Here is a 13682-nt window from a genome sequence, read left to right on the forward strand (position 1 = left end):
CGCTGAAGCAGCTAACGGACTCAGCTAATCAGACTCTCTCCAGTTCCAACAACCTTCCTCTCCAAGATCCATTCAAGGACCCACAAGGTACACACCAGAGACTATCAAAGGACAAACCGCTAAGAGCCCAGCTACTAACTGTCTTCCTCACAGACTCCGGTGAACCCGTTTGCCCAGGACCAGAACCAGAACATACTATCATTGGATTGTATTCAATAAACTCTGTTAACTTTTCATCTGTTTCCTGTGTCGTGGTGTTCTGCATAATTGGGTCACATTCGTGTACCGATCATGACACTAATATCACCTGCGCTGTGATTATTGTTCTCTACTTAAAAAATACTTTAGATTTTAAAATGGAAAAATTTTCTGTTTATTTTTTTAAAGTCAATGTATTACATGGATGCATAAAAACCTCCTTTTATTTCAGCATTAAATTCTGTTTAAAGCCACAGATAATACTTAAAGGTCTCCGGAACTTTACCGGTTGTTGATTTTCTTTAAATGATCTCTTGAGGAAAAATGGATTCAACCTCCAGTTTAAATCCTCTGCTCAGTTTAAAGCTCAAATAATCCTTCCAGGATGAGAAGGTCTGAAACATCCAGTTTACAGGATGACTTCCTGCCGAGAGGCAAAGACAAAAAACAAGATTAAGACTCAGGTTGACAAGAACTCAGTTTGACTCAGCAAAACTCAGCTTGGCTAGAGTACCCAAGACTGGCAAACACTCTGGCGTCGAGGTAGTGGCAGTCAGCAGCTTAAAGCTGCAGTCTGTAACATTAAGAAGAGAGCAGACTGCGACTAAAAATTTGAAGAAAAACAGGTTTGACACCACTCCCCCACCCTCTCTGCTTCACTCATGCCCCACCTCCAAGCCCCTACCGCATGCGACCAGAAGCGTCCAAGCAGCGTACGCGGCATGGAGTGTGAACCGGTAAGAGCGATAACACTCACCTCCAAGCAGCTAGATATAAGATGCTGGTTATACCGAAGTTTGCCGTGTAAGCAGTTGTCGGCAGGGGCAGTAAGGGCAGTTTCTCTTTCGCTGGTGGCTGTCGCTCCGCCATGACTTCCACGCGCGTCCTCCCGACTGCGGCAGCCGGGCGCTGCGGGGGTGGGTGGGGGGGGGGGGGGGGGGGGGGTTGGGCTGTGATTGACACTCCATCAGACGCTCCTCTGGCTGTGATTGGTTGTTTTGACTCGTCCCGAATTATTCTTTCCAGATTGAAATACGGGACCAATTGAAGCAGTTTTTTTCACAGATTACATATCACATGTACTACTGTCTGGGCATAGGGACAGTTTTAGCCAATATGACAAAAAAGTGATTTTTAAAAACTTACAGACTTCAGCTTTAAGAGCGCTCCGTTAACGAGGTAACCCTCTGCAGGTGTGTGAGGAGGCGGACCAGAACCAGGCGTCTCCTGATGGAGGAAGGGAGACAAACACAGAAACACAAAAACACACAGACAGGAATCCTGACAGTGGCTGCTACAGTTCTTCGACAATCTGCAAGCATATCTTCCCAATATGCTGCTTAGTACGCAACAAACTTTGCATCAATCCAGTATCTATGGCTACCAGCGCCTGCTGGAGCTATGGTCATCAAGTGTTTTTTTCTAGACTCTGTAAATACAAAACTGTAAATAACTACTCTTGACCATTTAAGGTGCTTCGCAGTGCTGATAGCAGAAGCCCAGAGAGTAGCGGACTTGTGGGTCTGACCATGCCAGAAGAGGAACAAGCGAAGATGGTGTGAACGACAACGAGACCGCAGCAGCAGAAGCGGGCTAATAGCAAAGCTAAAAGCGAACCCCTACAAGCCGCTCTCTTCAAACCTGCTCTCCAATGTCCGCTCACTGGACAACAGTGGATACGACAATCGTTTGTCGTATCCACTTCCAAAAAGCTGACTCTGTTAAGTAAATTCACCAAAGCCTGCCTTCTTCCCCTGACTCTCTGAAAACAAAGAAATATAAAAATGATAACAAAACATAACTTCCTGAATGTTACGGGCGCCGCCATGTTGGTTTGCTTGTTTACCTCTAGAGAGCAGTAGTACCATAGATCATCAATAGGAGGAGAGGAGTCGTGCCCGCATGGTGTATAAATGGTCATAAGGAACAGAGATTGGTATGGATCGGTTTTCGAAGGGTAGTGTAAATCGGTCTAGTGGGTCAGTAATGGTTTGGGGTGGTATTTCTTTGGCTGATCAGAGTCAGCATGAATGGCATAATAAGGTACTGAGATGAGATCCTCAGACCGCTTGTGAGATCATATGCTGGAGCGGTTGGCCCTGGGATCCTCCTAATGCAGGCAGTGCTACACCTTATGTGGCTGGATGTGTGTCAGCAGGTCCTGCTAGATGAAAACATTTTAGGGTATGGATATATATTTAGGGCCCACCTGTTCCCCTGACCTGATTCCAATGGAGCACATCTGGGACATCATGTCTCCACCCACAATCATATTGCACCACAGACTGCCCAGGAGTTGGGCATGCTTTAGTTCAGGTCTGGGAGGAGATCCCTCAGGAGACCATCTACCACCTCATCAGGAGCATCCACAGGAATTGTAGGAGGGTCATACAGACACTTGGAGGCCACACACAAAACCTGCTATGAGGACATTACATCCAAGTTGGATAGGCTGTAGTGTTTTTCCACTCTAATTTTGCATGTGACTTCAAATGCAGATCTCCATTGATTTGTTTTCCAGGGATGATTTTGGTGTGATTTTGCGGTCAGTAAACTTTGTACAGAAATGAGGTATTCAATGAGGATATTTCATTCATTCAGATTTAGAAAGGCGCAAAGCATGGATCAGGTCTTCATCTGATTGTTCAGGTTGACAAAAAGTAGAACAAAAATTCACAGTCTAAATTTGATTCTCCGTCTTCATCCCTATTCTCACCTGTACAAGCTACAGAACTGAGTTTCCCCCCATACTGTTGCAGCGGATGTAAAGGTATCAGATCAAGTGGTTGGAGCATCAGGATACCTCTGAAGTGCTTTTTTTGGAGGTTTTCTAGATTTAAAGCAAACCTAGACCTTATTATAGGGATGACATTTCCCATCTTTAGAAAGAGCAATTTCCTAAAAGGTTGTCAACAGAACCCTTGACAGACCTATAACAGTGCAGTATAAAAGTTTAAAACCAGACTGGAGAGCCTCCATGATGCCCTCAGTGCCCCCACCCAAAAAAAGTATTCACATGGGTAAATAATTTTTTTGTCCAATGTTTTTCAAAAGAATGGGAATGTCAGAAATTATTCTTATGTTTTGCAAGCTGAGGGCTCTATGCAAGTTATTTTGATCCAATTATTAATTTGTATGTGTAGAAACTTTGAGGATCAAACTGGAATGAGCACTTGGTTTATTCTAAGGAAAATGTAGCCAAGTAAAACCCTACTTGGAACAAATATGGAGAAATCATCAGGATAATCTAAAGGTTAAATTTGAGCAACCACCTCTTTCAGTTTTGTAATACCACCACCTCCTAAATATGATATAAGAAAATGTAAGCCAATTCCATTTATTAACAATGTTTTTATTATATGCACATCACACATATTAAAAAGCATTGAATAATCAATCAGTAGCTTCCACTCTTTCAGATAAGCAATGGGTTCATTAAAAACAAAGTTTTGCCCCTGTCATCTCACCACACCAGTGATTCTATGGAGGAACTTATTCCTTCTTATTGAAATACAGCTTAAACAGAGAAACAAACAGCACTGGTGCTCTAACTTATATAGCAGCTCTGGGTGTTTTGTTCACAGTTAGTGTTTAATATTTAGATAAATGTGTTAACCAGGAAGCAAATAAAAACTCAATAAGCTGTTAATCATCTAAGGTCAGCGGTGATTTCTGAGAAGGCCTCAACAGTGGAACTCCGCCATCTTGCCTGGGCGGGATGACTGGCAGGTGAGAGGTGGGTTGAAGACATTGGGGTCGCTGATGCCCAGCTGCAGGCTGAGGAAACGGGTGGAGGTGGTGACGGTGCTGTTCTTGGTGTAGGTCTCCTGCACCGGGTAGCAGTCCTTCAGGGTGTAAACTCCAACCCAAGTCTCATCTGGATACAAAATTAGCAGATGTTATGGAAGTTACAGGCTGATCAGGAGTATAAAGGGTCTGTTATACTGAAAGACCAGAATAGATACATCTAGAAATTAACCTTAATGGAAAGGATGTAAAGCAAATTAACCCTATGCAATCTAAGTTACATTTTTCACTTACAGATGTCGCCCTCTGCTGACAGATAAATAAAAATGCAGGCTTATGCGGCAGAAGCTACGATGAGCATGTTAGGCACTGAGTTTTTTGCACACTGGAAATTATATTTGTTATTTTCTTTAATTGTTTTTTTTTTATTGTGTAATATTTTGTTCTCATCACACACGAAGCAGACTTTTGAGTCACCTCAGAATTCAACCAATTTATCCTAAATGACTCAGCATCTTAGATGATTTCAACAGCTTTAAATGGATTCAGCTGTATTCTCCAGCTTTAGTTAAGCCTCTGTCTTTGAGTTTCATGGAGCGTTGACCGGCATACTTACGCTGGCGTGCCGGCTTCCTATCTGACCACTCCTGAACCTCCACGTTGTCCCCTGGGCCTCCAATGATGTACTGATCCTCGAATGTGGAGTTTTTAGGGATGTCAAAGGGATCCCAGGCCTCCGTCAGAGCAACCTTCGAGCACTCTTTGGTCTTCTGGTCAATCTGGAACATCACCTTGCTTTGATACAGGTAGATATACTCAAAGAACCTGCAACAACAAGAAGATGAGGGATAGATTTGTAGATTGCAAATATTGCATTGCATTTCAGGTCTTTCAGATAACGTCTACAGTGCAATATATTTTGTTACAAAAGCTAGTTTGCAAGCATGTTTTTCTTTGCTTTATTGAGTCTAGAGGTATCAGTCAAATCTGGAGTGCTTGTGTTGTAAGCACAGGTCAAACTAAAGCTGCACACAAAGCAAACGAACACTGATTAAACTGGCTGAAGCCTGGTTTATCAGCCAGACGGCATTTCACAACTCCATGCTAGAGTCTTTACAGAGACTTTGTGTTTGTTTATTCCTGCAGCCCAGCTGATTACTCTACAAACTCTGCAGAAATGCAAGAAACAGAGGAATAAAGGCTGATTAATGTAAACTGCTTAAGCAGCCCACAGGTTATGAGAACACACAAAAAAAAGAAAAGAAAAAAAATCTGATACAATGGAAAAATGTCCAATAATGTCCTAACACAGATCCTTGCGGTACCTTAGAGTCAGAAAGAAAATTATTTTTGTAGGGGAGTGGCGGCCAAGTGATTAGGCATTGTTCTTGGAATCCAGAGATTCTGAGTTCAAGCCCCACTCCCACAGACTGCCACTCCGGGTTCCTGAGCAAAACCCTTAACCCCACACTGCTCCCCGGGCGCCCCACCAAGGCAGCCCACCGCTCCACAAATGAATGGGTTAAATGCAGAGAGTTCAATTCGTTTCTCTGTACTTGTGACAGTATAATGACAATAAAAAAGCTGAAAAAAAAGTAATAATGGTCATTAGTAGACAAGAAAGATTTACCTTGAAGCTGTATAAATTAAACAAACATCTGATTATTTCTTAAATATAAAAAAACCTATAAACATTTCTTAATTCTTAGAAACTATAAGGGAAAAATAACATTTAGTAAATTATTAATATTTAAAACTAGTTTTTCTATTTTTATTTTGGAAGAAACAAATTGGAATATTTTGCCTATATCACTAGTTTAAAGCATTTTCTTCTTCATTGCAAGAGATAATGATGCAGAATTTGATCAAACGCTTTAATGTGCAGTTACTACCTAAAACAGTGATTATGACACAGTCATTATTTCCTGAGGTTTCATCACAGGATTATTGAACCCTACCGCGTTTACTAGGGTTGTAACTTACCCCAGAAACAGGCACTGATGGAGGTTAGAACTTTTTATTTATCAGCAACCTTTGCATGGAGCTGTGCAGATGGACAATGAGAACCATTTCTATCTAGTTGATTTCCTTAGTGTGGAGTTTGCAAGGTCTCTCCAGGTACTCCGGCTTCCTCCCACAGTCAAAAAAACATACCTGTTAGGCTGAATAGTGTCTCTGAATTACTATCAGGTATTAGTGTGTGGTTTTATGTCTATGTGTTGCACTGTGATGAACCGGTTAACTGTCCAGGAGGTACTTTGCTTTTCATCCATAGACTGCTGCAGGTAAACACCAGCCAACAGAGATCCTGACTGACTCGTTGGATTATAACTCAGTCATAACAATTTAAAACTATGAGTATGAACTCTACCTTGATTAAAAATGTATGTTGCTGTGACAGAATCAGTGGTTATAGTTTAAGTATAGTTTAAAGAAAGGCAGATTTAGGTTTTAATATTTTAAATGTACCTGTATCCATAAGAAAAACAAAAAAAGTAGTAAAAACCCCTTCATTAGTCAGAACTAATTACCTGTTAATAAGATGAGTTAATTTGTGACCTAACCAGTAATAACTTATTAAATTAAATGCATTTACTTTAAAACAATGTGTTATTGTTCTCATCACTTTATTTGAGTATTTTTCTCGCTGAAAGATTTCATTTTCTTTTTGTTTAGTTTGAGTAATATTACTTGATCAATTTACCACACTAGGAAATAAGCAATAAAAATACCAATGATTTGTTCAAATATCAGCACTGATCAAAATCCACACTGAAATATAAGCATCATTTTAGAAATGATAAAAAAAAAAATTATCAGGACACTCCTAATTTATACATTTCTTATCTATTAGTCTGGTCAGAATATTTCTGCACTTGCAGGAATTATATACATTTATTATTTATGAATGCACATATTAATATTTAATCCTGGAAACAACAAACTCCATAAAATGTATCTAGCATAAATAAAATATTACCTGGTTCAGTTCAGATTATTTGTTTAGTCTTTATTAGATATTTTAAGTTGAAATCTGAACTACTTTTAACGTTAATTAGTAAATTTCACACAGTTAATGATGTTAACCACTGAAGGAAATAAACTGGGATTTCTGTTTGTTTATATTTCCATGATTAATCCTAGCACTGACTCGGACTAGTTTGTACCTCTGACAGGGAGTGTGTTTCTTGTGCTGCTGCAGAACCCGAATCCTCTGGTTCTGGCCGTCGTAGGAGACCGCGGCCCGGCTGTTTCTGCCCGTGTTGTGGTCGTAAATCACCCACTTTCCCTCCCACTGCAGCGGGGCTTCGCATGGCTCTGCCGCCGGGGCGGCATCCAGTCGCGGAAGGCCGAAAGCCGAAGCTCCAGCAGCGGCAACAAACAGTAGAAACAATCGGTGCATTTTGCCTGAAGTCCCGTTATTTGCTGTCCGGTGCTGGTCCAGGATGAAGCGGGATCTGCGGAGCGCGGCGTCAAGCTGCCCAAAATAAGCTGAACTCACTTCCGGTAGTTTGGTAATACTTAACTTTCAAAGTAAAAGCAAAAAGTCGAAATCTTCCAAAAAATAGTTTAAATTAAATAACATTATATAATATTTAACATCATAAACTAAATCAGATGTCTATTTGATTTTAAAACAAACAAAGAAAAAATAATAAAGCATGAAAATTTAAACTATTAACAAAATAAAAAAACTTTTTGGAGGGGAAATACGTAGACTAAAGAAAAATGTAAAAAATAACGTTCATGTTTTCCCATTTAATGATGAAATTTTATTCATCTTTGCTTTTGTGATTAAGATGATCACAAAAGAATACTTCTGTACTGATGTTTTACTTTTAAGTTCATGAATATACAAAAAACTATTATTTTGTTACATAAACTTAATAAAAATCACTTTCATTATTTTTTTCTTTGGTTTTGAGCTGTAGTTATTTTCGCAGTCACTAGATGGCAGACGCTCCCCACCAGTCTCCATTAAACACACCGCTGCGCACAGAGATGACCTCCACACGAGGCTAAATGCATGTTATTGGGAAGCATCCAACAGGAAAATGTGACATGTGTAGTCAACCAGAAACAGTAGAACATGTGCTGTTTGAGTGTATTAAATATGCAAGTCCAAGAATAGATTTAAGGAAATGACTGGAACATGAAGGAATCAAACAACTGGACATTAAAAATATCTTCTCAAATAAATCCAGAAAGACAGTACTTAAAATCATGTCATCTTATCTTCAACAAACTGGACTAAACCTAAGGATTTAAGGAGACATAAATAAGATCAAGTAGGTGGCGATAATGCTCCATTTGGTTGCAAGTCGCCAGTAAAACAACAACAAGAAGAAGAAGATATGACCTTATTACCCTGGAGCAGGCTGGACAACAAAAAATATGGAACGAAGATAGGAAAGGAAGATTATATGAAGTGCAAAAGTCAGTTCGAATTCGAAGCATTAATGAAAGAAACAGAAGAGAAGTAATAATAGTTAGTAGATTAAGAATAGGTCATACCTACTTAAATGATATGCTTTATTTAATAGGGAGGAAAAATAGTGATAAATGTGAGAAATGTGGTGAAAAAGAAAATGTAGAACACATACTGATAAACTGTAAGTTATATGAACACGAAAGGAAAGAATTAAAGAGAATAGTTAGAAATATAGGGCATGAATGGAATCTTAAAGGAATATTAGGAAATGAAGGAAACATAACAGATATTCATAAACTAAGGAAAGCATTGTTTATGTATCTTAAGAATACAAAATTAAAAAATAGAATCTAATAGATGTGAAGTAACGCTGCTACACACTCATGTACAGTAGGTGGCGGTATGCACCTTAAAGTTGCTTGTGATCCGCCATAATAGAAAAGAAGAAGAAGAAGGCTGGACAACATGGTGAAGAAACAACGTGGGAAAAGCGCCTCTTCGCAGAAAAAGGCTGACAACAAAAAAGTAGCTGATAATTTTAAGTTGGCCATAGAGTCTAGCGATGAAGACGCACCAGAGGAAGTGACCTTTGAGGAGTCGAAGGCTCAGGCTTTTGAGAGCCTGAAACAGGCGGTGGCATCGGCCAGAAGGTGGCTAACACTCAGCTAGCTGTGCTTCATGGAACCTACGTTCCGGAGTTTGGGATAAATTAACAGAGCTAACACATGTATTTACCTTATGACGCGGTGCTTTTGTTGTTTTCTTTCTATTTCAAATGCCGATTTTACTAATTGCATAATAAAATAATAATAATAAAAAAACATGTTAGGCGCATTTCTTCCTCTGTTCAAATACTTTAGTACTAACTTTTAAAAAATCTGAAAGTAATGGACATTGGCCTGAGATCGATTGAATCATGAGTGTGATGAAGTGTTTTTTCTGCTGTTTTCAGAGAGAAGGAGCTGCTGAGGGAGAAGAGGAGGAAGAGACAGGAGTTTTTCCAGGAGCAGAAGGTCTGTTTTACTTTTCTTTGCGCAATCAATGTTTTATTCATTGTTATTTAAACAATTAAAATAAGGATTTATCTACAGATGTGTTTTTTTTTTCACAATATGTAACAAACTTACAGTAGCTACGCACATTTTTCAGTTTCTAGGGTATAAGTTTTGTGAACCTAAAGCACAGACTTCAGTTTTTTAAAAATAATTAGATTCTGTATCTGCAGTCATATAAGATGCATCAGCGTAAGTTCATGTTTTCTCAAAATCCTATAGCCATAATGGTTCCACCAGGAATATATCCTCACCATATATTGCCTCTAAGTAGACTTTTGTGATATTCCACTGTATATTATAACTGGATTTATTGTGGAACTGTAGCCCAGATAACAGAAAACTTTTATTTCCTTTAAATTATTGATGCGCTGTTCTTAGTCAACCATTCATAGGAGCAACTTTTTTTTAATAAAGTTCCCAAAACGTACCCCCTTTGTCTAAATGTAGCTGCTCAGTATTTTAGCCCTGTTCTCTAGCACTATTACAGGCACAAAATGAGCCATCGGTCATTAATACCAGGGCTGGGCTATTAATTGCATTTATAATGTAATTATAGTTCAGCAGAACATAGTCTTCAAACCAAAGGCACTCAGTAATTTTAGATTTAACTTGGGTAAGAGGTAAAATTAAGAGAGAACTTTTTAATGGAAAATGTCCTACATTAATGGGTTCTGGACAAACAAGCTTTCTGTGTCATGAAAAAACTGAAGCCCTGCAGTGAAATGAAGATCTAGTTCACTTAGATGGTAGCAACTTTATTTAACATTTAAAACGTGCCTGCAGAGTTACTTTGCATCTACTGACATGAATCGTCAAGTTTTCATTAAAAGTTTTTCTATCGTTTTCAATTAACTAATATTCACAGAAAAGGAAGTTCCTGCCAGCTGATGTGTTGGAGAAAATTGACTCGACGCCTTTAGAGTAAGTTCACTTTTCACACTCGCTCAACTAATTCCCCTTCATCTCTTAACGTTTGTCTTTTCTTTTTTTTTATTAGGGAACAGAAAAGGTCTGAGGATGAAGGTAAAGTCTCCAGTTGGACTCAAAAATTAGGTCAATATTTTAATCTGAGCATTAGCAGAGGATCAGAAATAATTGATTCAGCTTTTTTTCTTTACAGCTGAAGAGGTTCCAGAAAATGATGATGGTGATAATGAAGAAGGAGGAAGTGCAAAGAGGAAGAAGGGGAAACTCTCAGGTGTTAGAAGGTAAAAAGAAAAAAAACCCTGTTAATCACCAAATTTGGTCGTATAATCAAAAAGGATAGTTTTTAACTTTAAAGTGAATCTAACCTGAGATAAATCGGTGATAACATTTGAAAACATTAGATTTCAGGAAGTAAAATCAAAACTCTCCTCCTCTTGCTCATTTAAAACTCACCTGAACAGAGAAACACCTTTCCTCTGCTGCTCTGTCTTTCAGCCTGAAGGGAAACTACACGGTTACCACGGTGAAGGAGCAAGAAGCGGCCAACTTCCAACGACAGGTGGCCGAGGATTTTATCCGCTCCAGATTGTACGGAGCGGGAAGCTGCAGGAGCACCAGTAAGAAGCCCTGATTCTAATGAATAGACCCTGGAGCAGCCATGTTGGTTCAGACTTGTATGATTTTTTATTTTTTTTTAAATAATGTCTGTAGATTGTACATTAGTTTTCATTCAATTTAAATGAATGACAACTTGGATTTTATCTTGCAATAACCCCCCACAGCTTAACAGTTTCCTCTAATAATAGCTGTAAAATTAAGATGATATGCAAGCTACACTCTGTGGCAGTCGTCTGCAAAGACCGTGATCTGCCTCAATTTGAGCTTTGCTACAGAATCTTTCCGTCTAGTCTCTCTGGGGCTTCCTTTCATTTGGTTGTCCTGCTGGAGACACAACGGGAACATCCACATCCGTTAGGCAGATCTTCACCCTAACCTTAGTCCCTGTTTTAAGCTTAATGTCTTCGTCCCTCCAGGTAATGAGCTGCTGTCCCTCCAGAACAAGAGGGGCCCAAACAAGAGTGCAGCTGTGCAGTTTGTTAAAAAAGGCTGGGGTACGTTTGGGAACTTTAATTTTAAAACAAAATTTGTTCTTGTAATGGGTGACTGCAAACAGAGCATCAAGAGTTAATGTTGTATTAAGAGTTTGATCTGATTGGAGAACTTTTCCTTTTCCAGCCTGTAAGGAGAAGGCCAAAGCTGAGAAGCTGAACAAGAGGTGGATCCAGACGCAGCAGGTTCCCTCCAGCTGACCACCGCATCAGGATGCTACGCAGTCCTCCTAACGTAACGGCAGCCTGAGGGCATCGCATTACTCTGCTAAATGTTCCAGAAGACGTAAATCATGGCCGACATGGAGAAAGAAGCCGTTGGAGCTTCAAGAGGTTTTGGACTGAAGGACAGAGCTGAAAACTGAAGATTCAAAAAAACAAAAAAAAACCTTTCAAAGCGAGAAAACATCTTGAATGGACTCATAAGCTCACCTTCCTTTCAGGTTTTATAAAAGTAGCAGCATCTCTTTATGTACAAATTACATTTTTTTTGGTACTGTTATGCAACTTATGTATATATTTTTTTCCCAAATAAAAATGTTAACATATTCTAGCTCCAGTAAAAAAAAAAAAAATGTTTTATTTGGATCTTAATTTCTGATTTATAAACTCGCAGAAATCATGTTGAACCAAAATCTCTACCATTACCACTAGGGGGCATCAGTGGTCAGAACAATTGGCTGATGCATCCAAATTGTTAAATATATCAGTGATGTGTAGTTAATATTTGTACTCCTTTAATAAAGGAAATATGGAAGAATGCAAAGGAGAATCACTTTTAAGAGAAATTTGTCTTATCTTTGGATGGAATAACCCGTCTTTCTGACTGTTCTCATATTCCTGTTTTTATTTAAACATGTTTTTGATGAATTCTGGGGTTGGAAAGGCTCTTTGCCATGACCTTAATTTCTATATCTTTTAGGCTGGATCTTTTGGCAGGTCACTCAACACTTCCAGTCCAAAAATGAAAAAACAGCTTTAGCTGAACTCCATTTCTGCACTTTTCTTCCATTGTTGATCCAGTCGTATTTTCCATAATCCCACGGTAATGCTTTTGATTTAAAAGACAAATTCCTGTTCCCAGAATATTAAGCTTCTTATTGATAATTAGCCATTTTTCATGAAGGTCATAGAAACAAGAGTTCAAATAAAAAAAAATCCTTTCAAGACTTTCTTCCTTTTTCCATTAATTCATGGATGAGGAAATGTTTTCTCCTGGCTAATATTGGATAATAATGCAGAACTTAATGCAGTTACTCTTTGAACTTTGACCTTGGAAAAAACTGAATATTCCAAGTAGAACAGTAGAAAGAAAGAAGAGGCTACAACATATCTCAGACTTTTAGAGAATAAATATTTTGGGTGTTGAAAGACAAAAGGTCTGATAAAACCAAAAGATTTCTACTTTTTTTTTTTACTTCAGTGTGATTCAGGTACTATTCTGAGAAGCACATCACACAGGATTAATTTGACCTGAATCCACAAAACCCCCAGAAAGGAGGACGGAAACAGAACCCGAGCTTCGGGCCTGACGCAGCATCCACACAAGTTGTCTCATCATTGTCCTTTTTAATATAAATCTTTTCACCCTCACACAAATTGCACATTTTTTTTTTTTATCATCTCCACATGGACAGTCAGCAGTGGACAACGTACTGGTTGACATCTTCCTTAAAACACCGTGAACTGGCTATAAAGGAGAACCAAACGGAAGAAAAATAAAGGAGACATCTAACTTGATCTTACCACCACTTTACTATGGCATGCATAGGTTTCAGACCTTTACTCAGAAAGAGACAACAGACAATTTGCTAAAAAAAAAAAATCTTTTCTTTTTTGACTGCTTGTGATCTGCAAAATAAAAATAATAAAAAAAGGAGGAAAACAGGACTCAGAAAAGCTCAGTTCCACCTGGATGAGTACCGGGCACCAAACATTACTTTTTGTAGCAAAGCCTCTCATTATTACCGGCCTGCTGATTATGACACCTAAAGCGCACAGCTGAGCACTTTTCTTCCAAAAATATTTGGTTTAATGTTGTAGCCACAGTGCATTTGACAAAATACTGAACGTTCTTTATGCTTTTTTTTTTTTTTGCTTGAGAGGGGATGGGAGAGGTTCTCCCTGCAGGATCAACTGGTTGGATTCTACAGGTGAAGATAAGTCATTCTAGACCTTCTAGAACCCCAATCATGATTAGAAATCTGTTTCTTT

At 38.8% G+C, this 13682-nt stretch overlaps 2 protein-coding genes across 2 annotated transcripts; one reads left to right on the forward strand and one right to left on the reverse strand.

The window, feature by feature from the left end:
- Nucleotides 1–3529: 3529 nt before the first annotated feature.
- On the reverse strand, nucleotides 3530–7418 carry epdr1 (ependymin related 1). The gene is made up of 3 exons (XM_038286166.1): nucleotides 7113–7418; nucleotides 4562–4770; nucleotides 3530–4075 (listed from the first exon to the last, which is right to left on the reverse strand). The coding sequence occupies exons 1-3, from the start codon at nucleotides 7346–7348 to the stop codon at nucleotides 3882–3884; spliced, it is 639 nt and encodes a 212-aa protein (XP_038142094.1). The 5' UTR covers nucleotides 7349–7418; the 3' UTR covers nucleotides 3530–3881.
- Nucleotides 7419–8828: 1410 nt separating this feature from the next.
- Nucleotides 8829–12243, forward strand: nol7 (nucleolar protein 7). Its single transcript, XM_038286145.1, has 8 exons — nucleotides 8829–9027; nucleotides 9330–9390; nucleotides 10298–10353; nucleotides 10430–10455; nucleotides 10553–10640; nucleotides 10855–10976; nucleotides 11394–11471; nucleotides 11596–12243. Exons 1-8 carry the CDS (start codon nucleotides 8843–8845, stop codon nucleotides 11667–11669), a joined length of 690 nt encoding a protein of 229 aa, XP_038142073.1. The 5' UTR covers nucleotides 8829–8842; the 3' UTR covers nucleotides 11670–12243.
- Nucleotides 12244–13682: the final 1439 nt, after the last annotated feature.

Source organism: Cyprinodon tularosa, unplaced genomic scaffold (genome assembly GCF_016077235.1).
Source record: "Cyprinodon tularosa strain WSP-4 unplaced genomic scaffold, ASM1607723v1 ctg221, whole genome shotgun sequence".
Lineage (NCBI taxonomy): Eukaryota > Metazoa > Chordata > Actinopteri > Cyprinodontiformes > Cyprinodontidae > Cyprinodon > Cyprinodon tularosa.

What these genes read in the sequence shown, in the direction of transcription:
- nol7 (XM_038286145.1), top strand. Translation starts at nt 8,843, where the DNA reads ATGGTGAAGAAACAACGTGGGAAAAGCGCCTCTTCGCAGAAAAAGGCT. An exon ending in GGGAAGCTGCAGGAGCACCA is followed by an intron (nt 10,977 to 11,393) that starts GTAAGAAGCCCT and finishes TCGTCCCTCCAG; the next exon opens with GTAATGAGCTGCTGTCCCTC. An exon ending in GTTTGTTAAAAAAGGCTGGG is followed by an intron (nt 11,472 to 11,595) that starts GTACGTTTGGGA and finishes TTCCTTTTCCAG; the next exon opens with CCTGTAAGGAGAAGGCCAAA.
- epdr1 (XM_038286166.1), bottom strand. Translation starts at nt 7,348, where the DNA reads ATGCACCGATTGTTTCTACTGTTTGTTGCCGCTGCTGGAGCTTCGGCT. An exon ending in AAACACACTCCCTGTCAGAG is followed by an intron (nt 4,771 to 7,112) that starts GTACAAACTAGT and finishes TTGTTGTTGCAG; the next exon opens with GTTCTTTGAGTATATCTACC. An exon ending in TAGGAAGCCGGCACGCCAGC is followed by an intron (nt 4,076 to 4,561) that starts GTAAGTATGCCG and finishes TTTTGTATCCAG; the next exon opens with ATGAGACTTGGGTTGGAGTT.